This window comes from Boeremia exigua (assembly GCF_020726555.1).
Source record: "Boeremia exigua strain MPI-SDFR-AT-0100 chromosome Unknown C7974scaffold_7, whole genome shotgun sequence".
Taxonomy (NCBI): domain Eukaryota; kingdom Fungi; phylum Ascomycota; class Dothideomycetes; order Pleosporales; family Didymellaceae; genus Boeremia; species Boeremia exigua.
In genome coordinates, this window is record NW_025763524.1 from 820,254 (window position 1) to 847,130 (window position 26,877).

General features: G+C 55.8%; 11 protein-coding genes across 11 annotated transcripts; 7 read left to right on the top strand and 4 right to left on the bottom strand.

Moving 5' to 3' along the window:
- Positions 1–1,986: 1,986 nt before the first annotated feature.
- Positions 1,987–6,390, bottom strand: C7974DRAFT_200963 (uncharacterized protein). Its single transcript, XM_046136769.1, has 3 exons — positions 5,202–6,390; positions 2,985–5,151; positions 1,987–2,938 (listed from the first exon to the last, which is right to left on the bottom strand). The coding sequence occupies exons 1-3, from the start codon at positions 6,243–6,245 to the stop codon at positions 2,100–2,102; spliced, it is 4,050 nt and encodes a 1,349-aa protein (XP_045996191.1). The 5' UTR covers positions 6,246–6,390; the 3' UTR covers positions 1,987–2,099.
- C7974DRAFT_200955 (uncharacterized protein) lies at positions 6,391–8,628 on the top strand. Its single transcript, XM_046136768.1, has 2 exons — positions 6,391–6,922; positions 6,991–8,628. Exons 1-2 carry the CDS (start codon positions 6,536–6,538, stop codon positions 8,323–8,325), a joined length of 1,722 nt encoding a protein of 573 aa, XP_045996192.1. The 5' UTR covers positions 6,391–6,535; the 3' UTR covers positions 8,326–8,628.
- A 905-nt stretch (positions 8,629–9,533) lies between these two features.
- On the bottom strand, positions 9,534–10,484 carry C7974DRAFT_313607 (serine/threonine-protein kinase bud32; the record flags this gene model as incomplete). The annotated part of the gene is made up of 2 exons (XM_046138419.1): positions 9,534–9,818; positions 9,912–10,484. 2 exons carry the CDS (start codon positions 10,482–10,484, stop codon positions 9,534–9,536), a joined length of 858 nt encoding a protein of 285 aa, XP_045996193.1.
- A 334-nt stretch (positions 10,485–10,818) lies between these two features.
- C7974DRAFT_360583 (trimeric LpxA-like protein) lies at positions 10,819–12,039 on the top strand (the record flags this gene model as incomplete). The annotated part of the gene is made up of 3 exons (XM_046139690.1): positions 10,819–11,152; positions 11,333–11,612; positions 11,729–12,039. The coding sequence occupies exons 1-3, from the start codon at positions 11,099–11,101 to the stop codon at positions 12,037–12,039; spliced, it is 645 nt and encodes a 214-aa protein (XP_045996194.1). The 5' UTR covers positions 10,819–11,098.
- C7974DRAFT_360584 (uncharacterized protein) lies at positions 12,008–14,207 on the bottom strand. Its single transcript, XM_046139691.1, has 3 exons — positions 13,062–14,207; positions 12,642–13,010; positions 12,008–12,589 (listed from the first exon to the last, which is right to left on the bottom strand). Exons 1-3 carry the CDS (start codon positions 14,130–14,132, stop codon positions 12,365–12,367), a joined length of 1,665 nt encoding a protein of 554 aa, XP_045996195.1. The 5' UTR covers positions 14,133–14,207; the 3' UTR covers positions 12,008–12,364.
- A 752-nt stretch (positions 14,208–14,959) lies between these two features.
- Positions 14,960–16,113, top strand: C7974DRAFT_396049 (uncharacterized protein). The gene has a single exon (XM_046142035.1). The coding sequence runs from the start codon at positions 15,153–15,155 to the stop codon at positions 15,426–15,428; it is 276 nt and encodes a 91-aa protein (XP_045996196.1). The 5' UTR covers positions 14,960–15,152; the 3' UTR covers positions 15,429–16,113.
- Positions 16,114–16,896: 783 nt separating this feature from the next.
- On the top strand, positions 16,897–18,376 carry C7974DRAFT_201033 (guanine nucleotide-binding protein subunit alpha). Its single transcript, XM_046136770.1, has 5 exons — positions 16,897–17,130; positions 17,179–17,363; positions 17,421–17,578; positions 17,624–17,882; positions 17,932–18,376. The coding sequence occupies exons 1-5, from the start codon at positions 17,001–17,003 to the stop codon at positions 18,277–18,279; spliced, it is 1,080 nt and encodes a 359-aa protein (XP_045996197.1). The 5' UTR covers positions 16,897–17,000; the 3' UTR covers positions 18,280–18,376.
- An 811-nt stretch (positions 18,377–19,187) lies between these two features.
- C7974DRAFT_455442 (uncharacterized protein) lies at positions 19,188–20,650 on the top strand (the record flags this gene model as incomplete). The annotated part of the gene is made up of 3 exons (XM_046145967.1): positions 19,188–19,238; positions 19,283–19,643; positions 19,699–20,650. 3 exons carry the CDS (start codon positions 19,188–19,190, stop codon positions 20,232–20,234), a joined length of 948 nt encoding a protein of 315 aa, XP_045996198.1. The 3' UTR covers positions 20,235–20,650.
- Positions 20,651–21,065: 415 nt separating this feature from the next.
- Positions 21,066–22,690, top strand: C7974DRAFT_312278 (uncharacterized protein; the record flags this gene model as incomplete). Its single annotated transcript, XM_046138358.1, has 2 exons — positions 21,066–21,245; positions 21,299–22,690. The coding sequence occupies 2 exons, from the start codon at positions 21,066–21,068 to the stop codon at positions 22,688–22,690; spliced, it is 1,572 nt and encodes a 523-aa protein (XP_045996199.1).
- Positions 22,691–23,844: 1,154 nt separating this feature from the next.
- On the bottom strand, positions 23,845–25,551 carry C7974DRAFT_413938 (uncharacterized protein; the record flags this gene model as incomplete). Its single annotated transcript, XM_046143768.1, has 1 exon — positions 23,845–25,551. One exon carries the CDS (start codon positions 25,549–25,551, stop codon positions 23,845–23,847), a length of 1,707 nt encoding a protein of 568 aa, XP_045996200.1.
- Positions 25,552–25,985: 434 nt separating this feature from the next.
- C7974DRAFT_455447 (uncharacterized protein) lies at positions 25,986–26,856 on the top strand. The gene has a single exon (XM_046145968.1). The coding sequence runs from the start codon at positions 26,139–26,141 to the stop codon at positions 26,700–26,702; it is 564 nt and encodes a 187-aa protein (XP_045996201.1). The 5' UTR covers positions 25,986–26,138; the 3' UTR covers positions 26,703–26,856.
- The last annotated feature ends 21 nt before the right edge of the window (positions 26,857–26,877 follow it).

A 26,877-nucleotide genomic window follows, 5' to 3' on the forward strand; every position in this document is an offset into this window, starting at 1 on the left:
AAATCACCAGCGCGGCGGGCGTCGCGGCTGCGCGCAGCTGCGCGCTTCAGAGATCCCCTCCCCGCACGCCGCGCCGGAGAATTGTTGTGCTCCAGGCACACACACACACACACACACACACATACAACTTAGATTCTAGAACGGTACTCATGCACCCCGCGACGGGTTACATAACAAGTCTCGCCGCGCCCACATAATATATTGCCTATGTTTATCTCCCATATTACTTACCTATATTGCCTGCGCACCCAACGCCTCGCGTCTCCCCACCGCGCCCCACCCCAATTTCTGCTCCCCACCGAGCGGCGCCCGGCGCTCACAGTATGACGCCCCTGGGACGCTGGTATGACTTCACGATCCACCTGGAAATCTCCTGCTTGGAAACATTCACGCTCACCCGCCGCCTTGGCTTCGGCTCGAGTTGCGTCTGCGCTGTGCGCCGCGACCCGCTAACCACACACGGCGTCTGGTTGGCCCACGACTAGCTGCGATGGCCAGCACTAGGCACGGCTTAGTTGCGACTCCCTCGCTGCCGGGGCGCAGCACATGGTTTGAACAGCGGCCGCGCCGCGCTGCTGGGCGTGCTTAACTCAACTGTCATCTGTCGGCTGTGCACCCGGGAGCGCACCGGGCGATATTGCGAGGTTTTGTTGTGGTGCCGAGGGCAAGGCCGGGGGCACGGCGCGGCACGGGGCGGTTGGTCAGCTAGGGGTTGCGGTGCCGTGGCGATGCCGTCAACACGGTGCTGTTTGAAGGGTCTCTTGGTGCCGCGCTGCGCGGTTGTGGAGGGGTTGTTTGGTGGTTTGTTCGCTGCGGATCAAGATTGGGGTGGCGATTGCAGATTGCGGATTACATGATTGCAGATTGCGGATGGCATGATTGTAGATTGGAGGCTTGGTGTGCATGCACAGCGCGGCGAGTACTACTTCTGCACAGCGCGGAGAAGCATCAACACCAGGAGCAGGTCTATTACGTTGCGACTCGGCGTGCGGTTTGGTCCGCTCGTTGTACGCACTGTGGTGGGGAGGTTTATTGATGATCGACGAACGTGATACACGATACACGACACTCGACACATGATGCGCAACACACGATTGTGTCGATACTTGATACACGAGACATGATACACAGCGGCGCGCTGGACGCTACGTGCCTGTGTCACAGCGGTGGCGTGCGGCTGCCGAGCTCGTATCAGAAACAATGTTTCCGCGGGCCCACATTGCGCAGCGTGCGAGCATGCGCGCCTTGCAGCATGCATGCGCGTGCATGGGGTTCGTGGGGCGTGTGGTGCCATCTGTGATGGGTACCTAATGTCGATGCAGCACAGCACAGCACAGCACAGTGCAGGTGGCACGGTACACCTCAGCACAAATACCAGGCAGCACAGCACCGCCGCAGGCGAGTTTCTGCTAGCCGGGTAAAGCCCACCTCGCACCAGGAATCGCTGTCGCCGGACCTGTTCCCGGCGCAACTGTCTGCATATCACGCCAGAGCCGCGCGCAACTGTCCGTTCCCGAGAAGCTGCCGCATCACCAACTGTCGCACACTTCGATATACCTGGGTACGTCCATAGTATAGCCGCGTCAATGGCGCAAAACGGAGATGAACGATGGAGCGTGACGGCGTCCCTGCGCTAGGGTGGTATAGCACTACTGTTAAGACCTGGGGTTTGGGATTCTGGGCGACTGCGGCGTCGGCGCCGCTGGATGCAGAAGCTGGAAGAGCGCGGTGGTGGCCGGTGAGACTCGGGACATTGTGGGGCGAGGTTGAGAGCGGACATAATGCATGTAACCTCAAAGCCGGACAGGCAGGGTTAGATATTTGTTGGGTATGCCTATGCTGTTTGGGAAGGACTTCAGTGCTGTGGGATTAGATACGAGTCTTGGTAGAAGATGAGCAAGCTGTGAGACATGCCTCTCCACGGACGGAAACTCTGTGCACTTTCAATCTTATCCATGTCCTTCTTGTGTACTCTACAGCAGCTTGGACGCTAATAAATGGAGTAATCGTCAAGTGAGCTTACGATGCCGCGTTCACAACAGCTCCACCTGGGAGACGGTACTAGCAGATCAATGCTACGACGGAGGAACATAGATCTATTAAACCGCCAGACGTCTCTTCCTATCATTGGTGAACCATGCTGTGACTTTCTTCAAGGAGATCCCACATGCTTCCGCCAGAGCTATCTTCGTCTCTGCATTTGGGTAGGGATGGTGTTTGTTTGCTTTAAGCCAGGCCTCGAGGTGAAGCACGGCGTGTGCTGGAACTTTGCTCTCAACCTGCAATACCCGATATTCGTTAAGTGTAGAAGGGGTGGCTTCCTTGTAAGCAGCGGTTTCATTTCTGATTTGAAATGCATCTGTCTCCGAAACAGGATGTTCGTCTTGCTCCAAGGTCGAGGGTGATAGTCTGTCCACCTCCGTTCCAAATATAGATTGAGAACTCTCGTCGTGCGATGGCTGAGACGTAATTTCACCGGAAGGAACTGGCTGGTAATCGGAAGGTGTGCAAGATTGGTCGAGAATAGCCGTGTCATTGTCCGTAGTGATTAAGTGAATAGACGGTGTAGCTGTGAAGCCCGAGTGGAGGTCGTCAACTGCTTTCCTGAGTTCAGCATCGATCGTCTTCGTGCTGCTTTCCGGGTACCGCTCGTCCCAAAGCAGTGTTCTTTGCTCGATATCGAACTCCAATTCCCGCTTCCTATCTTCGTCATCGGTCTCGAATAACTCACGTTCGTGAGATTTCAGAGTCCGCATATGCATCATCCCGGCAAGCTCTGCTCGAACTCCTTCGTCTGTCGGGGAGTCCTTCTCTTCGCTTTTCAGTTTCTGGATCTCCATATCTAGATACGCCTCTTGCGCTATGATATGTATGAGCTCCGCTGCCTCTTCTGCCTCGTACATTGCAATTGCTTCAGCTCGTGACGTCCAACCATTTCCTGTTGAAGTTAATGCATGCTCTTATCATGCGCGGAATAAACCTACGTGGATCAGGAAGCCCGTTAACGTTGGGAAAAAGCGCACAATATAGATTTCGCCATCGCTCCATCGGATCAACCCATGGCTTTCGTATATTGCATGTCGTTGGTGAATGTGCATCTAACAGATGTCTGGTGGTAAACACTTGGCCACAAGTCTTGCAGATATCAAGTTCCGTGTACCTATGAGGGGCGTGGGAGAGGTGTTGTCGCACAGCAATTAAGGAAGGGGTGCTCAGACCATCACAGTCAGGCAGCCTCCCAGTCATAAGACATTGCTTCTTCACAGGGCATTCGAACTTGTAGGTTGCCGGTGACTCTGCTTCCAAAAGTTCTTCAGTATCTGGCTCTGCATCTAGATCCCACGGGTAAAGTAGAGAAGGATCTACACTCTTCTTGTTAGTATGTCCCTCGTCAGACACCACAGAGTGTCGCGAAGAATGATGACTCTCTGAGCTAGCCGCTGGACTGGAGACATCAAGCTCAGGTTGGGGGCGAGGATTTCCAGATGCCGTGGTGTTCGAAAAGGACGCATTGATAGCAGTCTGTTTTTGGGTTTCGGGTTCGGTGAGAGCAGACGATAGTGCCTCTGATAGTTCCTCCAGAATAGTATGATACAATGGCTGGATTTCAGGGCCCTTGGGTCTGTTTGTTTGATCAGACGATGAAAATACTCCCCAGGATCCTGTTTCTATGTCGTAGAGTGGCCAACGTTGACCCTCACAAACACTTCGGAGGATACAGGGAGCGCACATGAGGTCGGCCTTTAGAGACACCTTACTCATGCTACTCAAGTAATGTTTCCATCCCCCATCACGTTTTGAAACTGCCCAATCTTGCTGTGCATACATCCCTGGAGCTTGGCTCATAGCTTCATCCAGTGTAGTAAACACTTCTTGCTTAGCGTATCGTCTATCGCACGTGATGCATTCGTGGTCTGCCGGACTTTGCTGCTCTCCGATTGTATCTGGACCACCATACGGAGTGAAGTTGTACAAGAGATTCATCGTCTTGACTTTAGTAATCTCTGATTCTGTTAACTCGCGACCAAGGTCCAAGTCGTAGCCAAGATTGGCCCATAAATTATGCTCATCCAGTAAACGGGAGCCGCCATTTGCCTCTACAAGACGTCCTGCTTCTTGCCAGGAAGGCTTTCTATCATTGAACATAGATGTTGAGTCCGAATCAATCTCGAGATCTTGGAATGCTGTTTCAGACTCCGCTCCTTCGATTCTTGTAGCCGTGCTTAAATCGCGCTCAGTTCCCAATGGATCTTCGTTTTCGCTCTCCAGCGAGGATCTGACCTCATTCATCGGACCGTCATGGGTCGGTTCGGTTGCATTCATGCCCCAATGCATATCTAGCGCTACCAGTGTTTCTTCCGCCGTGACATAAGGCTTCAAAGATGAGGATGGAAGGATATCCTTACCCAGTTTCTCTGACAATCGCATGCAGATTGCTTGTTTGACTTGTTCATCTTGACTGAGCCAGGCCAGCCTCAATTCACGCTCTTCGTGAGGCTCTGGGATTAGCAGGGAGGGTCGTGGCATTTGATTTGTTCCATCACACCAATCCCACATTCCCCAACCATCCAGATATGCATTGAGGCTGTGACGCCAGCTTGAGTACCTTAGCCTAGTCGCATCGCTGTGCAAAATTTTCTTGAGGTGATCGTCCAGGGTTTGGCGCTGCTCTTTGGCGCTGCCCTCAAAGTCAAGATTGCACTCTGAACAGCGAATATCCGTCGTTTGTGGCAATTTGCGACTAACATCACTTTTCCGTGAGCTATCTTCATCGTCGGAGGTTTCGTGGTTATCTTCATTGGCATATGATGGTAAAGCAAAGAGTGAGAGCTCTTCCTGATGTTCGCCAAGGTGGCGGCGTAAGACGAGAAGTGACGGACAAACAAATTGGCAGAGTATGCACTCGGCCTCCTTTTGATCCTGCGCTGGCCTATAGCATGTCTTAACGAGGTCAGCGACTCGCGTAGCACTCGCGAGATCTGGATGCTCGAGTTTCAGATGCTCCTGTAAGCTGTCGGCCGAATCCAACTTCTTATTACAATCTTCAAGACATTCCCAGTATCCTCGGTGCACCGAAGATTCATGTTCGAACCATTCGTGTCTCGATTCATAGGTGTGATCTGGCATCTCACAGTGTTGGAAGGTGCAAACCTGTGAGACTTAGGCGGAGGCATTACACGTATCTGTCGCACTACACTTACATAAGGTTGCAAATCTCTATAAACGTGTTTGTGCCATGCGAGCGTATCTTGTACGGACGTAATGCGAAAACAGACAGTACACTCAAACGGCTGACCACCATCACCGCCTGTCGCCGGCAATGGCGGTGGCCGAAGCCTGGTCGAGGTACCAGTCGATGCAGCGTATGTCGTCTGTGACAATGTTTCTATAAGATCATCGTGTTCGTCGAGTTCTTGGATCGAACCTATGTTTTTCAAGGCCCAGGGGATCGACGATGCAACAGTACTTTGGTGCTCCTCAGAAGTTGTGGCTGCTGTGCCTGGCTGCAACTGTAAATTGCCTTCTGCAGATGCTTGGATGGCTTCTGGTTGCAACGGACCCCGTGATGACAGACCTTGTTGGTATTTTCTACGATGCTCTTCACGGTAGCGCAAAAATTGCCGACGACGTGAGATGGCATGACCCAGTCGAACAACCAAGTAATCCGCAGCATGTGGAAACTTCTCGCGCACATGCTCTACATCAAAGGCTTCGTAATGACTGGAACCAATATGCTTTGACTGTTTGAACTGATCATGTGGGGCCGGGTTCCTGATCGACATGGAGAGCCGCATCAAGCAGGTGTTGATCTCTGCAATATTTGAAAGAAGCTGAGAGAGCTCAGTAGTCGATTCTTGATGCTCTCCACTGCAGCTTGTAGATGTATCAGAATCGGAGTCGGACAAATCTTCCCATGGGACTCGAGCTCCGGTAAAAAGAGCTTGTAGCTCTCCAAGAACAACAGTCGCATCCTGAACAAGCTCAACAACTCTTTCACGAATGTGTGATGCTTCGCGAAGCTTAAAGTCCAACGAGCCTCGGCCTTTCCTATGCGCCCCAACATTGCCGGACCAGATGCGAAAGCGACCAAGCTCATCCAAGAGTCCGCCTGCGGGTAGCTTCGCTTTTATATGTGGTTTTGCTACCAGAAGATCATTTAAGGCCTCCTGGAACTTGTTCAGGCAGTTGTGGACACGTTGTGCGATAGTTGAGACGTCTTGTTGGTTCGTAGAGAGCATTGTCATCAGCCGCGGAACTCAGAGCTTCGAATTCCGCGCAGAGACACGTCTGTATCAAAAAGAAAGTGAGTAATGAATGAAAGATATTGACTGTGAAATTTATCGTAGTCGAGTGCAGATGCGGTCGTGTACAGCGACGGAGGTTTGTAATTACTGCCTGCAGTGGCAGCCTGAGGCGGGGTCGGGTTTCGGCACGTGTGCTCAACGCCTCAGCCGTGAGCTGATCGTGCAGTTTCTCCATCTTCTCCAAAACTCTACTGTCAACTGTCAATATTCACCGTCTAGCTTAACCAGCTATGTCTGGGCTCGAAGTTGCAGGTGTTGTTCTGGGTGCACTGCCGCTCATCATTTCGGCAATGGAACACTATGCAAACGGCGTCAACACCGCGAAGAGGTACTGGAGATACAAGACCGAACTGAGGATGCTAATACTTCAAATCAATACCGAAAGGGGGATTTTGGTCAATACCGTGGAGCAGCTCCTCACTGGGATTGTGCGAATCGAGCAGATGACTGACTTCGTGGCAAGCGCGGGCGCTCAAGCTTGGCGAGAGGCCGGCTTTGATAGCAAGTTGAGAGACAGGCTAAGAGGCTCGTATGAGATCTATGTTGAGAACGTAAGAGGCATGGAGATGGCATTGAGACGGATGATGCTGAAGCTAGCGCTGGACCCTGAGGGGAAAGTACGTTGGTCAACACCCCTTACCTCGGCCACCTCTTCATATGTTACAAATGCTCACCCTACTCGCAGCCTCAATTCTCGGATCCTAGCCTGTTCAAGAAGGAGTATAAGCGATTAAAGTTCAGCATCAGCAAGTCCGAGTACACCGAGCAGATAAATGACTTGAGAAACTTCAACCAAGCCTTGATACGGCTAACCAAACAGTCGTTGGAATTAGAACCAACAAGGGCGGTCAAGAACCGCACTTGCCCCAACTTCAAAGGCTTACGAAGTTATGCGAAGGAGCTGTATGAAGCTTTGCGATCCGGCTTCAATTGCACGAGCGGGTGTTTAGAGGAGCATGCCGTGAAATTGCGCCTGGAAAAAAGAAGTCAACTCTTCAAGAGCGACGAGGATATACCAGAGAAAACACAATTCCGGGTAGTCTTCACACACACATCGCCTACGCAATGGAAAGAGGCTGATATACGGTGTATACTCGACAAGACTCTCTCTCTGCCTCTGTCTCCAAATGTCTCAATATCGCGCATGACCCAGAAGCAGGTGCGCTTCGGGCAGATCGACACAGCAGCACAGAGCTACTCCAATCAAAGCATCACCATGACTACTGTCCATAGACCAGTCACGTTGGTACAGGACACGAGGCCAGAGCATATACAGAATCTCTGTGTGGCTTTTCGAAAACTCCAACAACCTCAGAAAGACATATGTATGGGCTACATGCTCGATACTATGCAGCGTAAACACGGGATATATCCGTTGTCTGGGCTCTACAATTGCGGCCAGCAGCAGTGGGTAGCATTCTCACTCCACCAGATCCTAACAGACCAAGCAAACACCCACAAGCGCCTAACGCAGCACGACAAACTCCGAATCGCGTTGGACCTCTCATCAAGCATTCTACAGCTATACAAGACGCCCTGGCTAGACGAACACTGGGGCGACAACGACGTCTACTTCCTGCAGAAACCCGGCGCAAAGCCGCTCGCCATCTACGAGCACCCCTACGTGTACCGCCAACTCGCACCAACCCTCTCCAACACCAACACTCAAGCAGCACAGACCAAATACAGGATCGTCCGAAATCAGACCCTCTACAGCCTTGGCATCCTCCTCATCGAACTCTGGTACGGCAAGGCCATCGAACAGCTCCAGACCCCGGCTGACCTCGTCTGCGACGGGACGCCCGGCGTGTCGTGGTGCACCGCCGAGCGGCTCGTAGACAACGAGCTCGAGTTCGAGGCTGGGAAGCGGTATGCGGATGCAGTGCGGCGGTGTATACGCTGCGACTTTGACCGGTCGGATATGAGCCTGGATAGTGAGAGCTTTCAGCAGGCGGTGTTTGAGGGCGTGGTGGTGCCGCTGGAAACGACGCTGCAGCAGTTCAGTGGGCAGCTGTCATGAGAAATGTTCAATCGAATGAGTCAAGCATTGCACGAATTAGATCTGTCACAGTGGTGTTGCGTGGGTTCGAGGAGATGGATGTGCGAGCAACGTGACGTGACCCGAGGCAATGAATATTAAAATAACGCAGCACTTTTGGTAAAGTCGAGTTCAGCCCTCCGCTCCATACCGAGCCATTGCGTCGCGTCGCCCCTCCCTCTATCAACTCTCCATATCAAGGTGTCAAGACCAAAACCCTACTACCACCTGTTAGCACAAATCCGCACACACAAGGCATCAGTCGTTCTTACCCTCTACCATCATCTCACCCCCACACCCCTTCATTCCCTCACCATCTATTCCTTCACCACTTTCCCCCTTCAGACCTCTCTGTCTACTCATCCTCTCACATAACAGCACACTGCGGCCCCCTGATACTCCCGCCCCTCGCGCCGCCAAAGACCGCCATTGCAGACCCATCTGCCAAGAAAGCATCTGTCGAGAGCCTCGTGGGCGAAAACGCATCCCCACGTGTCTTGAGGCGGTACACCCGCTTCTTCGCTGTGGTGGTGTGCGTCTGCGAGGAGGAAGGTGCGTCGGCGTCTGTGATTGGGTTCGTCGGCGATGATATCGCGACGGTAGGTTGGGTGAGGGCTTGCTGAGGGCGTGCGATAAGTGCGGTTGGCTGGGTAATGTCGCTCGGGTGTGAAGTGTTTGAGGTGGGCCAGGAAGTGGTTGGTTGGAGGAGAGCGGCGATGAGGACCGTGGCTGTCTCTGGAATGGCAGTCATTGTTGGTGTGTGAGGGTTGGTCCGAGGATACTTGGTGTGAGTATGCACTGGTTGGCCGGATGGTTGATAAGTTGGAGGTGTATGTCCTCTGAGGTGTGTGTCCGTGGGTGTGGTCAGAGGTTGGTTTATTAGTTGAAGCTGAGAGTGCTGCGGTTTATATCAAGTTGAAATCGTGGTTAGCATTGTCTCGACTTACCATTGTCGTCTGGGACATCTTCCTCTGGAGCTGTTACCATTGTTCGGCGCTCGCAGACTGGCTGGAGGGTAGGTGAAAGCAAGTGTCTGAGACAGCAGCGTCCTCGCACAGAGATAACCACGCGACAAAGCTACACTTTTGTCTTATATCTTATAATCACCAGTAGCTCACCTGCATTTTTGACTTTTGATGGTGTTCGAGTGTCGTCGAAATAATAGGTGGGTATTGTAGTGTTCGACGGTCCTAGCCCAACATGCTCCTCTTGCGGCCCCTCAATCTCACACCCTCCAGTCTCTTCAGCACACTTTTAGCGCCCTTGTAGCTCTTGCCATACGCATCCAGGACTTCATGAAACAGATGCTCGGCGGCAGGATGCGTGGCCGAGAACGCGCGCTCGAGAACGTACAGATCGACTGCACGGTCCTCGTCCTGGATCGTCGATGACGTCAAACCGAAGTCAATCAGGAAGATATCGCCAGCCAGCGACTGGTGCGTAGCTTCTTCTTGAGGCATTTTCAGCGGCGGCGGCTCCTCCCCATTCATGGCCGCCTCGCGCATAGCACTCGTCGTCAACTTCCCCGTCGGCCGCGCACCCTCACCCTCACCCTGCCCCCCAGGTACCCTCAACATCAAATTACTTGTCGTCAGATCCCCATGACAAACACCCAACTCATGCAGCTTGCCCACCTCGCGCCCAACTCTCCCCATCAGCCCCATAATCTCACTCGCATCACCGCCTCCCCGCTCCAGCTGCCCCACATCGCCGCCCTCGGCAAACACGCGCTTCTCCTGCTCCTTGACCTCCGCGGCCCACGCGTCCAGCACCCGCCGTATCGTGCGCCCGTCCACGTACTCCAGCACCAGCCACCCGGCGTCCGCGTCGCAGCCCAGCACACCGGGCACATTGACGCCCTCGCGCTTGACGCGCACCAGGCTGCGGGCTTCGGCGAGGAGGCGCGATTTCGTGAGGCGCTTGTCGAGGGTGGGGTGGCGGTAGGGCTTTGGCGGGCGGTATTTGACGACGGCGGGCGTGGACGGGGTGAGGAAGGTGGTTTTGTAGACGAGGGCTTCAGCGCCTTGGGTGATGGGTGTGAGCGCGTCTTGCGAGAAGGGCGGCGGGAGTGTGTGCAGCGGGCGGTCTGTGGGGGGGTTTGGCGGCGGGTTGATCGCGGGGACAGGGGCGGGTTCTGTCATTGCGGCGCAGAAGGGGACAATGGTTTCGAGGAATTTGGTATGGGGCGGGCCCTCCAGGGATGATGTACGAAGTACGGCGCGGTTCGGTGGTCGGTGTGTTTGCTAGGAATTTTGTGTACGGTTTGATGATGGAGGTTGTTGCCCCGCGATGCCCCTCAACACCATAACCTTCTATAGAACGCAGGGCATGCAGTACCTATGACGAAACTCGGAGCGCCGATCTACTTGTCTGGACTCACAAAGACACACACCCTGGGCAGTTTGACACGTGGAGTTTGCATAGTTTAAAAGTCCGAAATTAACACCACGTGTAATCTGATACATGCACTGCATTGCGTATGATCACGTACATCGACTTAATATCGCTGAACCTTACACTCCAAACCTTCCCGCACGTTCCAGTCCTTGCCGAACACTCCGAACCTTGCGAACGAACTGACCCAGCAACACTTGAGCGTTCAGCATCCAGGCACGTGCCCACGCGTTGATTGGTCGCGTCCCGACCTTCATACCACCATCACTTCTACAACCAACATCGCAAACGCGCAAAAGCACCGAGACCCGCACTTGAAGCTTTTGAAACATCAACGTGTAATATAGTAATTGCAGACAACATGTCGCGACCGGCGGCGAAGAAGGCAGCGCCCAAGGGCGAGTATATCGAGACGGTGAGCAGCGAGTTCCTTATATGTATCAGATATACACCACTGTCTTCCACGCCTGTTGCCAAAACCGGACCACTCCCCGCATAACCCCACTACCCAATCTTCAAACCCATTGAATTCTTTCCTGTCCAACTATTACTCCTCCGTCTCACATCCCCTTTGCATACCACCTAACCCCCCCAGGACTCCGGGAACAAGGTATCCCGCCGCGCCGCCATAACCGGCACCGCGAACATCACCCTCGGCGGGCGCACCGTCATAATGGCGGACGTGCAACTCCGGGGCGACCTGCGCCCAACACGCTCATCGGCCACGCAGTCGGGCAAGGAAGCCGTATCGACCAGCATCATCATCGGGCGGTGCACCGTGATCTCCACGGGGAGCGTTATCAAGCCGCCAGCGCGGATCAGCAGGGGCGAGATCCACTACTATCCGATCAAGATCGGGGACAATGTTTTTGTTGGTGCGTTTACACCCTCTGTCCCTCCTCTATCCTGCAATCTACCTGCAATCTACCTCCCACCCACCCCCCCACCAGTCCCCCACAACCGCACCCCAGCGCGCCTAACACCCACCCAGGCCCCAACTGCACAATCTCCGCCATCTCGATATCCTCACACGTCCACATCGGCGCGCACGTGACCATCCAGCCCTTCGCCATCATCAAGGAGAACGTCAAGATCCTGCCGCACACCGTGGTGCCGACGAACATGGTGATTGCGTCGGGGTCGGTGGTGGGCGGGCAGCCTGCGCGCGTTGTGGGGGAGGTTGGAGAGGGATGGGGGGTTGGAGGGGGAGGCGCGGGCGGCGGGCTGGGAGTTGGAGGGGGAGGGGAGGAGAAGTGGGTTGAGGGAGGGGATTTGAGGGAGTTGGTGCGGAGTATTAAGTAGGGAGAGGTGGGCGTTTGGTTTTTTGAACTGGTTTGCACATGGCGGGAACTGGGTTCTGTGACTGTGGTATATCAGAAGAGGCTTTGATAACTTTGATGTATCGATGCACTAGTTGCGCTCGAGGCAGTGCAGCTCACTCTTCTCCCGTTTTGATACGAGGGGCATACACCCGCTATCTTGTTCACTATGTCATCTCTGCATGTCTTCACAGAGATGCGAGCCATGGCCTCCTTCGCGCAGTCGCTGCTGGCTGTCAAACCCGCTTGTCATGCCACGAACCTTCTTCCACGCCACCGCCTTGCGAGTATGGAACAGTAGGATGCGTTCAGAGCTCCGACAAGAGCCTCTCGTACTTCTCCTTCCAGTAGGCAGCGTCACCGCCGGCGGCACTAGGGGCAGCGGCACCGACGCCGTTGGGCTTGGAGCCTTTGGCGGAAGCAAGCTGTGCCTTGAGGGCGATGATCTGTTCCTCCTTCTCCTGAGCATCTAGTCGAAGCTTATCGGCCTCCTGACACTTGGGCACCATCTCCTTATACTCCTTGTAGGAACGCTGGAGATCGTTAGCAATCTCATAGCGATAGTGTGACGAATGAGAAACGTACCTTTGCCAGCTGGGTCCACTCTGCGAGCGTGCCCTCGAGGGTGATCTTCTGCTCCTCGAGAGCCTTAACCTGCTGGAGGAGATCTTCATCGGTGGCAGGAACTGGGGCGGCAACCTTGGAGGCGACCTCGACTTGGAGCTTCTGCACTTCGTCTTGGGCAGCCGTCATATCTTCTTTCGCATGGTTCAGTTGCACAGTGAGGCTATCGAGCTGCTGACCCATGGCTTTCTTGGCGTTTGATAGCTCGTCGTTGGTCTTCGCAAGCTCGGCAGCGTTCTTGGCCTTGGACTGCAAGTCCGTATTCTGCTTCTGGAGACGGTCGACGTCGGCAGTGAGCGCCTCGATCATCTTGGTCTGGTCGTTCGCCTTCTGTTCAATCTGTCAGCGATGCACTAGTAGATCCAGAGATATTCAACGCACCTGAAACGCCGCTGCATGCTCTGTGGTTTGGTTGTTGTACTTGACACTAAGGAGACGATGCTCGTTCTTGATCTTTTCAAGATCTTTCTTGGTGGCAGCCTCGCTGCTCTTCATAGTGTTGATTAGAGCGTTGAGCGAGGTGAGCTTGGCTGACTCCTTCTGGAGCTCCTCGGATTTGGCCGCCAACTCTTTGGCGAAGCGCTCAGTCACCTTCAGTTCGGTAGTCTTGAGCTGCTCAAGCGCTTCAGTGGTCGTCTTGCGGAGAGTGTCGTTCTCCGCCTGCAGCTGCTTCGCTGAGGACGCAGATGCTTCGAACTCCTTCTGCAGGGCGTTGGCAGCTTTGAGATTCTCCGCCTTCTTCGTCTTCTCTTGCTCTAACAACTCCTTGTACTTCTCGACCTCGGTGCGGAAGTTACCCTTCTCGAGCGTGAGACGTGAGACGCGTTCTTGAACATTCTCAAGCTCCTGCAGCTTCGAGGCGTTCTGCGCTTTGTAGTTCTGGAAAGCATCCTGCTGCTCGAGGATCAGGTCGTGCTGCGTGTTGACTTTCTTGTGCTGGAAACGCAGCTCCTCCTGAGTGTCGCGGATCGTCTCGTTCATCATAGAGGAATGATAGAGACTCAGGTTGTCGCGCTGCTTCTTCATGAACTCTGGAAGAGCAGCGTTGCTGTTGTTCGCCGCTTTGAAAAGCTGCTCAAGCTCTTTCCAGAGGTTGTCAACCGCTTCTGATCCAGGCGTGGACTCGCGGAGGAGGCTTAGCAGCTCGCGAGTGTTTACGATAGCACTGGAGATGGTTTGAGAGAACTTGGCAGTGTGAGCCTCAACTTCTTTCTTCAAGGCTGTGCCCTGGTCTACAGCGAGCTCAGCAGCTGGCGCGACCCTGTGTGCGGACTGCGAGGCAGCAATCTGCTGTTTGGTAGCGATGGCGTTGTCTGGGGTGGGAGAAGTTGAAACAGGAACTGCTGCAGCTGCTGAGAACAAAGCCATCCTCTGCGGAGGATCAGCGTACTTGGAGAAGCCCAGCGCCCTCGGGCCTTCGTAGGGTGGTGGAATCACGCCTTGGGGTGCCATCGCTGCAGACAGTGGTTGACTATCCGTTAGCAGACAGCTTTTAGATGAAGTTAGAGCTCTGTGCGAGCCTTGGATGTTATCAGTACCTTGGGTGAACTGGTCGTGTGCGAGCTTGACACACGGTATGGTGGTGAGTTGACAAAGCTTGCGATTGCTTGCGGAAAAGAACAAACTTTACCAACGGCACTTGCGACGTCTGGCGACCGCGCGGTATTATCGAAGCAGGGCGAAGCAAGGTGCGGGGTGAGCTGGTTCAGAGTGAAGAAGGCGTTTGACGAGAGCAAAGTCTTGGCACGAAAAAGGCAGTCATAGTCCAGGGCAGCGACAACAACGACAGCAACAACCTACTACAGTCTACGAACCTACCCAGGTGTCCAGGTCGTACTAGGAACGCATGGCGACGGTGAAGTTAGGACTATGATACTTGAGCAGTCTGCTCGTTCCAACTCTTTCGAAGGGGAGCAACGCGCAGTGATGGTAAAAGCAGAACTTTCTTACTTAACGCTTGCAGCCGAGCAGTCAGCTTACTCCAGCTCTTTCAAAGGGCGCCAATGTGCAGTGGTGGTGAAGTGAGGCCCCACATACTGCAGCTCACAGTCGAGTTTGACAGCTCACTCTGTCCCTTTCCAAGGGCAGCAGGACACGCGGAGTACTGCATATCAAAGAAATTGTTCTAGAGCTTTAGGTCCAGGTGTGTTGATGAGCAACGGACAGCCCTTTTACGGGCGAAACGCCTCTGGCTGTTGAAAGAAATGACTGGAAGCACGGACTTGAGAGCGTGACATTACTAGTTTTGATACTTGAAATCACCGACGAAATGATTGATACGGGAGAAAGCCACACGAGAGACCGGCAAGCGGAATAACTGCTTATAGAGTATCGTGTAGAACTCAGTGTAGGAGAATGCTCGCCAAGAAGACCTAATCACAGGGGAACGGTACTTACAAATGCAGAACGTCTCCTGCGACTAGGAGTAAGCGTAATGACTTGGCGACTACAACGTCGACAGCGCATATCTACATGCTGAACAGTGCGCTCATCACAGCATACAAGTTCAGGCTCGTGCTTGCCAGCATCCCCGTCGTCCTCCAGGTTACATACCTCGCTTATCCAGCTCTCCGTCAGCGAGCGTCGCGTCGCCCAAGACACGACGAATCGCCGTTAGCGGACCCCTTTCAAAGGCGAGAGGCGAAAAAGCAAAGACCTACGCCAACAAACATTTCACACGCATTGAGATGCCGCCGGGGACTAGACTGCGAGATGTGTAAGAGTCGACGCCACAGAGCTATCTGTTAAATCCGAGGTTACGGGACGGAGGGACAGGTGAGGTGGGGCTTGGTGTCGAGCGCGCACGTTCTCATATCCGCTGAAGGGCCTGAGTGAGGCCGACAAAACGCAAGGATGGATGTTTGAATGCGCGAGACAGCAAGCTGCTTCAGGCAGGATCGCCAGTGTGTCGATGAAGGTGCCTTGGCGATAGTGGTGTCAGTTGCTCGGTATCGGCTGGGATCTCACCCCCTCGGCGTCCATTTGGAGTAGTGTGCCCCTCGGTGTGATGTGGCCGTCCACATGTCTGTCCCAGCCGTGCGGTAACGACAGATCCAGAGGGCTGTCAAGGACCTGGGTTAGAGAAGACAAAGAAGCAATTACCAGGAAAGTAGGAAACGGTTGAGATTGGATGGGGAGCTGCGTTCGTCAAAGCCACCTCTTGCTGCTGTTGGCGAGCTGATGGAGTGGTGGCTGGAACGGGATGAACCGAAGTAAATGTGGGCCCATTCTGAAACCGGGCATTGTTCTGAACAGGTGCAGCGCGAGATCGCCTGCTGTGGCCGCGAATCGTCGTGATCTGGAGTTTGTGATCGAAATGCACCGCAGGCCGGACGGCTCGAGTGGCGCGCAGCGATGTTCTGTGCGTGGCTGCGATGATGGGTGCAAGTCAAGCAATCTCCGTCTGCTCGCAGCTCAGAGTTGCACGACCGCCCAGTGAAACCACACGACATGCAGGGGACGGTGGCCTGCGGATGGCAGGCGCAAGCGGCGAAAGGCCTGCAGGCCGCACAAAATCCCCAGCGGCGGATTTTGGAGGGTTTGCAGAAGAAGCATGTAGCCCGGGACTACGTGCAGCAGCAGCAAATGGCAGCCGTTGGACAGCTGGGGCTAAGGTGCCTTGCCCCAAGGGACGCGCTGCCGATTCCGAGCGCTCCTTTGGGCACCCGTCTGCTCGTGGGTTGGCCGGTGACACTCACGTTTTTGCGGCTGTGTTGGGCATGGGCGGGCGCTGATCGTGGCCAGAACGGGGCGGGTTGCGTGGGTGCGTCAGAGACATTTAATAATTTGCCGTTGCATCCCAAGCACAACTGCGGCCGGCAAGGTTCGCAGCACTAGTCTGGCAAGGTGCTTCCACGCTTGCACTCCCCCAGGCCGGTCTGCCTGCTGCACATCAGGGATGTTCTCGGATGGCGCATTCGCAGTCTTGGACGTTAGTTAGGCTCTTTGGTGCAACTCTTCTTCACACGGCTCGCCGGAGTCTTCTCCACCCCAGGTCGTAGCCATTCCGTATCGTCTCTTGCACGCCCGCTGCTGCTGTGCTCTGTCCTCGCCCTCCGCTGCTGCACCCCCCGCACTGTGCTCTGGTGTTCCTCCCTGGCTGCAAACGCCATCGCCAAGCGCGTGCACGTTTGTCCAGCATCCACGCTCCACCGCACGCCTGCCTCCCGGCTCAATTGCACGTCAGACCCTGGATCGCCCTCTAGCAGTGGCCGTCGTTCCAAACCGCGACGCTACTGCATGCGTGCAGCCTATACTTAGTGGACCGCCACTTCTCCGGCCATCCAGCTTCTCTGCCCAGCTGCGTTCCCACGTTGTTACATGGCATCTGCGATCATGTGTTTTGGAAGGAAACCTGTAGACCCCAAGTCCCGGAAGAATGAGGACATCGAAAAGAACCTGCGCCTGGACAGGAAGAAGGCGGAGCGCGAGGTGAAGCTCTTGCTGCTCGGTATGACGCACGCTGGCCCACGGCATAATATTTACTGAGACGCAACAGGTGCTGGTGAGAGTGGAAAGTCGACGGTGCTGAAGCAGATGCGCATCATCAACGCCGGCGGATTTGGAAAGCACGAGCGCCAGACATGGCGAGCGACCATCTTCAACAACCTGGTGTCGGCCTTCCAGACCATCTACGCAGCGATGCAGGAGGACGACACCGACTTCGAGGACGAGGAGTGCATTGTAAGTCGCCACGCGCCCGGATGCTCACGGCTCAGATGCTGACTTGGGCGCCCACAGCGTTACTCTGAAATGGTCAACACAGCACCAGATATCGGCACCGAGGAGCCCATGCCCGAGGACTACCTCCACGCCTTCAACGCCCTCTGGGCCGACAAGGGTGTGCAACTGACCATCCTGAAGGGCAACCAGTATGCGCTGCACGACAACCTGAGCTAGTGAGTGGAAAAGTCCAAAACACCGCGCAGTGCTGACCAAGACAGCTTTTTCCAGGATATCGACCGACTGTTCATGAAAGATTTCCTCCCCACCGACCAGGACATTCTGCGCACGCGACTGCGAACAACTGGTATCTCCGAGACTATTTTCGAGCTGGGCAATCTCACCTACAAGATGGTCGATGTTGGAGGTCAACGATCAGAGCGTAAGAAGTGGATCCATGTCTTTGACAATGTACAAGTTGTACTCTTCTTGGTAGCCATCAGCGGTTACGATCACGTTTTGGTGGAAGACAGGAATGGGGTAAGCATCATCCCGGACCGATTTCGCAACTCTACTGACGCAGCCACAGAATCAAATGCACGAGGCGTTGATGCTCTTCGAGTCGATATCAAACTCCAAGTACTTTGAGAAGTCGGCTCTCATCCTCTTCCTCAACAAGATTGATTTGTTCCGCGAGAAGATTGCGGGTGGCATGAGCCCCATCAACAAGGTCTTCCCAGATTATACCGGAGGACCCAATGACATCGACGCTGGACAGGAGTTCTTCGCTAACAAGTTCCGCAACCTCGTACGACAACCGAAGAAGGAGGTCTACGTCCACTACACCAACGCGACCGACACGGATTTGCTGAAGAAGACGATGGCCTCTGTTCAGGACATGATCGTCCAGCGCAACCTGAATGCTTTAATACTCTGATTCGGCGAAGCAAAACTCCCTTTCCCGACAGGCCCGGTTGTGGCGGACCAGCTTCAGCTGCAGCTTTACCTAGGCACGGCCGAGCCCCGCCATACCACCACAATGCACGCATCGCGAGAAAGCCACTGGCGCTCCTTTCAGCATCAGCGAGTCTGAGAAGCGATTTCAGCGCCTTGTTCCAACATTATACCCCACTACTCAAACCGCGTAATTTTTTCTACTTGTACCAAGACGATCTCGACTGGTTCCTCATCGATCAGCGTCATAAAAGGAGGCGGGCAGGCGAGCAGCAGCAGCCGAGCGAGCGCAGTTGGAAGCTCGACCAGAGCAGAAGTGTCGACAGACCAGGAAGCTACGGCGGCGAGGACGTGTTTTCCCCACTCTTGGCGTTTGGTCACCCGGGCCCTTGGTGGTTGCGCTTTTCTAGCATGAGCGGGTGGATATTGTGCGATTTTACTGCCATACCCTATACTTGCACGGCTGTTTGGATGACGACTAGCCAATAAGATATTCAATGAGCAAGCTACAAGCTGTAAAGCGAATGGGAGAGTGAGACTGTGATGAGTGATGCAAGATTGAGATTGAGCGAGTTGAAGGAGTATAAACATGCATGACTAATGACCAGGCCATATGTTGGATCCACGAGTGTTATGCTAGATCACTAATATGCTAGGTTTATATTTAGGCCAGAATGCTTACAGCTGAACTCTACTGAACTATACTGCAGCAACATGTAACATCAAGAAGGATGATTGCATAGGCAGTACGCTCGTTACGAGAACCTCTTCTGGGCGTTTGAAAAGAGTCGTACAATTAGAACTGTGCAGCTTACTGGCTGTGTAACAATGAGTTGGATCCTACAAGGTGACAGGTGACGTGCCTGGTGCAGTATCAGCCTGGTCAGTATCATGTCAGGTGGTGGCTCTCCCGAAGTCGCCCGCCAGAGCACGGTCCGGGTGGTTAGCGCAAAGCGTGACGCTGCAGCAGATTGAGCCGCCGCCAGCCAGTTAGCCATCACCACCACCGCAAGCAACCTCCACCGGCCATGTTCTCTCCTGCGCTTGGGAGAGCGTTCCGCTCGACCAGCGCCATCGCGGCCACGCCGGCCAGCGCCGTCAGTCGCGCTGCGATCGGCACCGCGCACCAGCCGTTCCGCCCACAGCGGCGCCTATCGTCGTCGAAGCCTTCGCCGCCGCCGGACAACTCCAAGGCGAAGCGCCCGACCGAGAACGGCGCGGAAGAGCTGAAGGCGGCGGAGAAGAAGACGAGGCGGAGCAGCAAGTCCAAGGCCGCCAGCGCGTCTGCGCCCGCGGCTGCGCGCAACATCCCGTTCGTGAAGCCGACCGCCCACCTGACCGAGCACCGTACGTCGCCCTGTGTCTCCCCCAGCGCGCCGTGGAGAGCCTACTGACTGTGCAGACCTCGTCCTGTCCGCGCTCTTCTCGCAGCACCGCCCCATGGCGCTCAGCCCGGCCGCCGAGCAGTCGGTGCCCATGCCCGCGTCCATGGCGCAGTTCGAGGCCGTCTTCCAGCCGCAGCAGCGCAGCGAGTCCGACCTGATCGTCACCACCCACAAGACCCTGGCCGACTTCATCCAGGGCGTGCAGGCCTCGGCCGAGCACTACGAGGCGCTGGATGCGCTCGAGGAGGCCGCCGAGGACGCCTTCCACCTCGACAGCTTTGCCCCGCCGCAGCCCGAGTCGCTCGAGAGCTACGCCTTCCGCCCGCCGCCCGCGCCCGTGCCCTTCGACCCGCTGGCCGCCGAGGAGGAGGCCACCCTCCCCACCACGCACAGCGGCCGCTCGAAGACGTTCCGCGAGCACGTGCGCAGACGCCGCAGCGGCATGCTGCTGATCAGCGTCAAGAGGCAGCGCAAGCTCAAGATGAAGAAGCACAAGTACAAGAAGCTCATGAAGCGGACGCGTCTGCTGCGAAGGAAGCTGGACAGGTTGTAGTTGGTGCGAGTCGGCGTTTTGACAATCTCCTACTCTACATACATGTTCTCAGGCATTTTCTGGTGCACGCCAGCATAGATTTGGGCGCGCGGCGACCGTGCCCGCCTTTCCGTTTCCAATACCAGCACGCAATCCTCATATCACGCGCGTTCCAGCTTTGCATCGTGTTTCCGCCCGCAATTTCGTCGAGAAACTTCACATTAACCACGCGTGTAGCATTCGTCCACGAGCGAAACGCATTGACGCAGCGTTGGCGCAACAGCGGCTGCGGGTGTCATGTTGCCTTATGAAACCCGGCTGCAACGCACACCGAGTGAGGCAGGCACGGCAACCCCAACACTAGCCTCGATGCCCCACCCGCTTTCCTAACTCGGCTATCTCCTCAGGCGTACCAAAGTCGCAGCCTATGGCCATCAAACGCTCTCACGCACTCCAGAGCATTTTTCCGCCGGACGTGGACGCTTGGCCGAACATCCTGCATCTTCATTCCAAGAGTCAAGCGCATCTCGCCCGGCGGCTAACTGCTTGACATGGAGTTGAGACAAGGCCTGGCGTCATGCTCCCGCTCAAACGGCTGAATAGGTAAATGTTCGCAGTTGTATAAAGCATAAGGACTGTCTCTCCCATTGACATCCAGCAACCGCCTCTCACAGCCAGCAACAGTAGTGCTCTCTTTCTTCGCGCTTTACATTCTTTCTAGTCTATCCACTACCACCGGCTGGTCCATCTTACAATCCCGAGCTAGTCTCACATTCTTTATTCTTATACTGTATACTGTATACCTTATACGTTCACTACTAAACCACTACTACATTCCCGGTACTAGTCAACATGGTTTCCAAACTCCTCTTGATCACCCTGGCCATCGCCTACGTCGAGGCCCGCTTCGGCCAAGAGCAAATCCCCATCCCCGCCATCGGAGCCGTCCAGGGCGGCGCACCAGGCGCTGCAGGCACCATCAGCGGCGCCGCCATCAGCGACCTCCTCGGCGCCGCCAACTCGTGCGCAAAGGTACCCCCCCCTCCCCCCCCACTGTAGCCACCACCCAAACTCACACCCCCCAGCTCCAGCGCGCCGACCAAGTCGTCTCCGAGCTCGGCGGCGGCGCCGACGCCATCGCCGCCGCCATCGGCCTCGTGACGGCCGAGAAAAACACCAACCCCTTTGCCAACGGCAACGTCCAGAACGTCTGCGGCGACCCCAGTCTGCCCGCGACCGCGGAGCTGAGGGGCATCACGCCGCTGATTGATCCCGATGTCGATGCGGGCGGTGCCGCGGCGGCGCTCAGTAAGAGTTCGGCTGCTAGCCCGCTGAATGCGGATGGGCTTAGTGTGTTCGATCTCATGAGCGCGGCTGGGCTGGGCGATCTGGTGGTGTCGCAGGCGGCGGCTGGTGGGGCTGCTGCGGGTGCTGCTGGGGCTGGTAATGCTGGTGCTGGTAATGCTGGTGCTGGTAATGCTGGTGCTGGTAATGCTGGTGCTGGCAATGCTGGAGGCAAAGCGGGTGGCAATGCTGGAGGCAACGCTGCTGGAGGCAACGCTGCTGGAGGCAACGCTGCTGGAGGCAACGCTGCTGGAGGCAACGCTGCTGGAGGCAACGCTGCTGGAGGCAACGCTGCTGGAGGCAATGCTGCTGGTGGCAATGCTGCTGCTGGTAACGGTGCTGCTTGCAATGCTGGCAACGCAGCCGCTGGCAACGGAACCGCCGCTGCTGGTGGCAACCAGAACGCGGGCAATGGAAATGCCGGCAACAACAATGCTGGTAACAACAATGCTGGCAACAGCAATGCTGGTAACAACAAGGGTAATGCCGGCAATGGAAATGCAGGCAACCAGAACGCTGGTAATGGAAATGCCGGTAACAACAATGCTGGCAACGGCAATGCCGGCAATGGCAATGCTGGTAATGGCAATGCTGGCAATGGCAACGCGAATCAGGATGCTGGTAACAATGCTGGAAACAATGCCAACCAAGGCGCCGCCAACAACAACAACAACAACAACAACAACAACAACCAAGGCGCCAACAACAACAACGCCAACGCAGGAGCAGGAGCAGGGGCAGGAGCAGGAGCAGCAAACGGCGCAGCCGCCGGCGGTGCCGCAGACTTCGGCCAGTGCACACCCACCATCGACCTCGCCGGCGGCCGCGGCAACCGCCCCGCCGACGAACTCACATTCCAGATCACCGACCCCCTCGCCCGCGGCGGCCAGCAAGAAGCCCTCAACCCCAATATTATTACTTCTGCTCTCTGCAACCAGCTTACTAACGTGTGCGGCGCCAATGCCGCCGCGATCGCGAAGTGCGAGGATGCAAAGGCCCAGGTCGCAGCGGCCGGGACCCGGGACCAGAGCACCGCGGATCTGTTCAACTCCGCGATCGGCTTTGGCGGGGCTGCAAAGCGTAGCGTGAGCAGGAGCGTGAGCAGGAGCATGAGGAGGGGGTTGAGGCTGTAAGCGCAGCGCAGCGCGGTTCTGCGGCGGTGTGGTGGCAGTGGTGACGGTGAAGGAGAACCGTGGACCAGGCAGGGTACCTCTTTGGTCCGAGCAACGCTCCCCTCCGACCCTGGTCCATGGAATGCGAGAACGCGGCCTAGGCAGGGTTTGAGCTCGTCTCCCCTCCGACCCTAGGCTGTTTTTTTTTTTTTTTGGAATGACGACTTATGATGGTGTGCGAGAAGGTGGCCGGGTAGGGTTACTACGGTTTCGAGCGCGCTCCCCTTGGACCCCGGCGTGTTTTTTTTTCGTCTAGCTTTGGGATGAGAGGGGGTTGTGTGTATGATTATGGATGGATATATGGGATGAATCCACAGTGCGGTTTTGTTATATCGTGTCCTGTCGTGTTATGTCACGTGTCACTTTGCGTCAAACTTGTCTGTCTCCCGCACACACACTTGCACACTATCCGCCACCACCCTATTCCCCTCACTGCCTCGTAGTCATCAGCACTTACCCTATCTTCACCACACGCGCAGCGAGGTCTGTGGTTCTGGCACACACTATATAATGCTGGCCGAAATGTGCAGACCACGCCTGGTTTAGTGTATCATATAGGAAGCCCTACTGTTAGAGCGCCTCCTGTGTATAGTGTCTTGGGTAAAGGTGCTAGACTTCTCCTCGGTATCTGTAGACAAGTAAGACTCTTCTTATTTCTACCTAGCCTAAAGTTAGTAACGTTGTAGAAGCGCTATAACAACACTGTCACTGTTCTGTGACCTCTACGAATAGCTACCTGAGTAGGTACCTAGCAGAACAGCACTGTAGGTATCTAGGTATACAGAACTCTAGTCTTTCTACCCCTTACAGGCACCCCGCACTACTATTACATATACTGTCTAGTCCTCTCCTACACCCTACACACGCATCCTCCAGCCATCTAGCCACTTAGGATGCGTGAGTACCTAACCCGCGACTGTGACAGTATGCTGTACCAAGCTAGCTATAGCTACAGAGGGTGATCAGCACGTATCAACAAGCACTAATACCAACGCATCAGGATCCGCACGTCCCTGCAGCCACTGACAGTTTTCTCTCTATCTACGATATTTACTCAACGCACCTATCTCAGACGCAGAAATACAGACGCAGGCCAACGTAGGAGTGCATACGCCTCACACGTCCCTGACGACCTCCTTGCCCTTCCCCTTCCCCTCTCCCTCGCCCTCACCCGCCGCACCCCGCGCACTCTCATACTGCGCCCGGAACTCCTGCGCAAATTCCTCCAGCGCCTGGGTGTCGAGACGCAGACGCTCGAGCTCGGTGATGTGGAAGGGTTCGTTGGTCGCGGGTTTGGCGGACGGGATGGGTACGCCTCCTGCTGACTCGCTGGTTGCGCCGTAGGATGAGCTGTCGGCTTCGTCGTCCGTCGCGCCGTCGTCGGTGGTGGAGAGGGAGATGACTTCTGCTGTGCGGTTGGGGGGTGGCGTGGGGGCTGGGGGTAGGGGGGAGGAGAGCTCAGTGGTGGGCGGGGCGGAACTGGGGGCTGGTGGTTTAGTGGTATTGAGCCTCGCCTTTGCGGTGGTGCTGGATCCTGCTTTTGTAGTTCTGCTGGGTCCTGCTCTTGTGGTTGTGCTGGGGCCCGCGTACGTTGGCGGCTGATACGGGGTGCTTGCACTGGGCGACGTCAGCTCAGGAAAGACAACGCAGACAGTGTCCAGCTCCGCCGGAACCGCAGTGGGCTTGCGTACCGACGCAGTCTTCTGGCTCCCCCACACCCCCTGCTCGTCCTTATCTGACGTCTCATCCAGAGGAGGCAGCCGGCGCGGGAGAAACACTCCACACGACCACGAGCCCGGGGACCCCTCCATGCCGCCATGCTCCCGCCACAGCCCCGCCGCATGGCGCGCGAGCTCGCGGATATCTGCAGCCACCTCGCCTATCACGCTGTCGTACTGCGCCCAATTGTGCGGCAAGCGCCCCAGTATCCTGTGTGCATCCCGCGGCCCCTCCGCCGCGGGATCCGCATCCACGTACCACGGGGGCAGCATCGGACCACGCAGAAACAAGTAGGGGAGCGACACGCGGCCGCAGACGACCATATCCGTGTCCTGGGCTCTAGCCTGCGGGTCGCTCCAGTGCGCAAATTCGGGCAGCGTGGCCATGAAGTCTGTGTCGGGCAGGATGTTGGTGAGGGTGGTGAGGCAGGGGAAGATGCAGGGAGGGGGCTCGGAGATGGGTATGGCGCCGCGGGTGGAGAGAGACGGGGCGCAGGCGGCGCGGAGGATCGTGTTCCAGGTGCTGGAGCCGTGCTCGGGTGAGGTGCTGTGCGGTGAAGTGTCGTACGTGCGTCGTGCGATCTCGCGTCTGGCTTGGTAGATCTGCCGCTCGTAGTGCTTGATCGCGTTCTGCAAGGCCTGGAGCGAGGCTACGGGGTATTCTTCATCCGTGCTTTGATCGGGGGTCGTAGTATCTGCCTTCTCCTGCTGCTTCATAGTGCGACTCCTCTCATTCCTGCGGAAGTTTGCGAGAGTGCGTGCCTGTTCCTGCTTTGTCTGGAGATGGAACGCAACAGGACCCCTCTTTAGTAGGTGATTCAGGCTGGCTACACCGGTCTGGAGAAACCAGATGTCGTCGTTCATAGCCCGGCGTCCAGCCAGAGGATGGTTCCAATGGCGAAACTCGGGCAGACTGCGCAGGTATCTGATGCGTTCTGGAGATAGGAGAGTTTGAGGATAATCTTGCGGTTTATCGAAGTGGAGGGATATACCGCGCTTTGGACGCTGCGTAGTTGAGGTGTTGCGATAGGTAGGCTCGCTTCGAGCGAATCTATACCTTGGTCTGAATGAGGAGGCGGAGCTGGTGGTCGAACTGTCCGACATTGTTGTGCAGTGAAACTTTGTAGTGGATATTTGGTATGGATGTTTGAGTCTCTATTCGAGATCGGTATTGTTAGATAGTCTTGGAAGTTGTTGTTCTGTGCAGACCGATGGGGCGCGCGATGTGGGTGCTGATATACACCCACTGCCTCCCTGTACAACGTCGGTAAGTGACATGCTTTTGTGAATTACGAATCTACAAGAAAAAATTCTCGTTGATACCGCATTGAAAACTGCAGCACAAGTTTCAATTGTTTGTAGAATTGAGTACTACTTGTTTGCAGCGTCACTGTCAGCATGGAAGGCACCACCACGTCACTCCAGGAAGAAGTGACCTTGCACAATGACGATAGAATGCGAGTATCTCTAGTCACCAGACCTTCGCCACTAAGACAGCCAGCAGTCATTCAAGCCGCTCGCCTTCCTCGCCATACGAATCGCACTTCACACAACTTCTACATATAAACCACTCCCCTCTTCCTCTCCAGAGAACACAGAGCCCACCACAGCAACAAACAAACACCAATCCACCAGTCCACCAAAACAACACAGTCCAACCAATCTATCAAACATATTCATACTCCAACTAAATGTTTCCCCGTGACCGAGATCCACGCGCCCGCGATGAGATGAACGACTTTGGATACGGCTCCAGGCCAAGGTACGACAGCGACAGCGAAGACGAGGGACCGCGTGGTCCCGGGACTCGTGGTCCCCCAGGTCGTGGTCCTGGAGGTCGTGGTCCCCCAGGTCGAGAACCTGAAATGCGTGGTCCCCCAGGCCGTGGTCCCGCAGGTCGAGATCTTGAAATGCGTGGTCCCCCAGGCCGTGGTCCCCCAGGTCGTGGTCCCGCAGGCTATGGCCCTGAAGCTCGGGGCCCTGGAGCCCGTGATCCCGAAGCCCGTGGCCCTGGAGAGCGTGGCCCTGGAGCACGTCGTGAAGGACGTCGATGCAACGGCCCGTGCTGCGCAGGCGCCGGTCAAGGTGCAAGGAGACCTGCAAGGCGAGACGCGTGGTACGACAACGACAGCTCCGACAGCTCCGACGACGAGTACGAAGTGCTGGCTTCGCTTCTGCGTCAGCGACTGGGCTCTGAGTATGGAGGGTACGGCGGGTACGGCGGGTTTGGAGGGTTTGGCGGATACTACTATTAAGCGGCGGCTGCGGGACGGTCTTGCAGTATCGATGGTGGCGTGGTGGAAGACGCCTGGTAGCTTTGGGTGATTTATAGGATGAATCCGCTGCACAACACTGCTGTATGCTGTATAACAACGTGACCACACGCGTCTACTATCCAGCCCGTCTCTCTCCCTCTTACCCCCCTCTCGC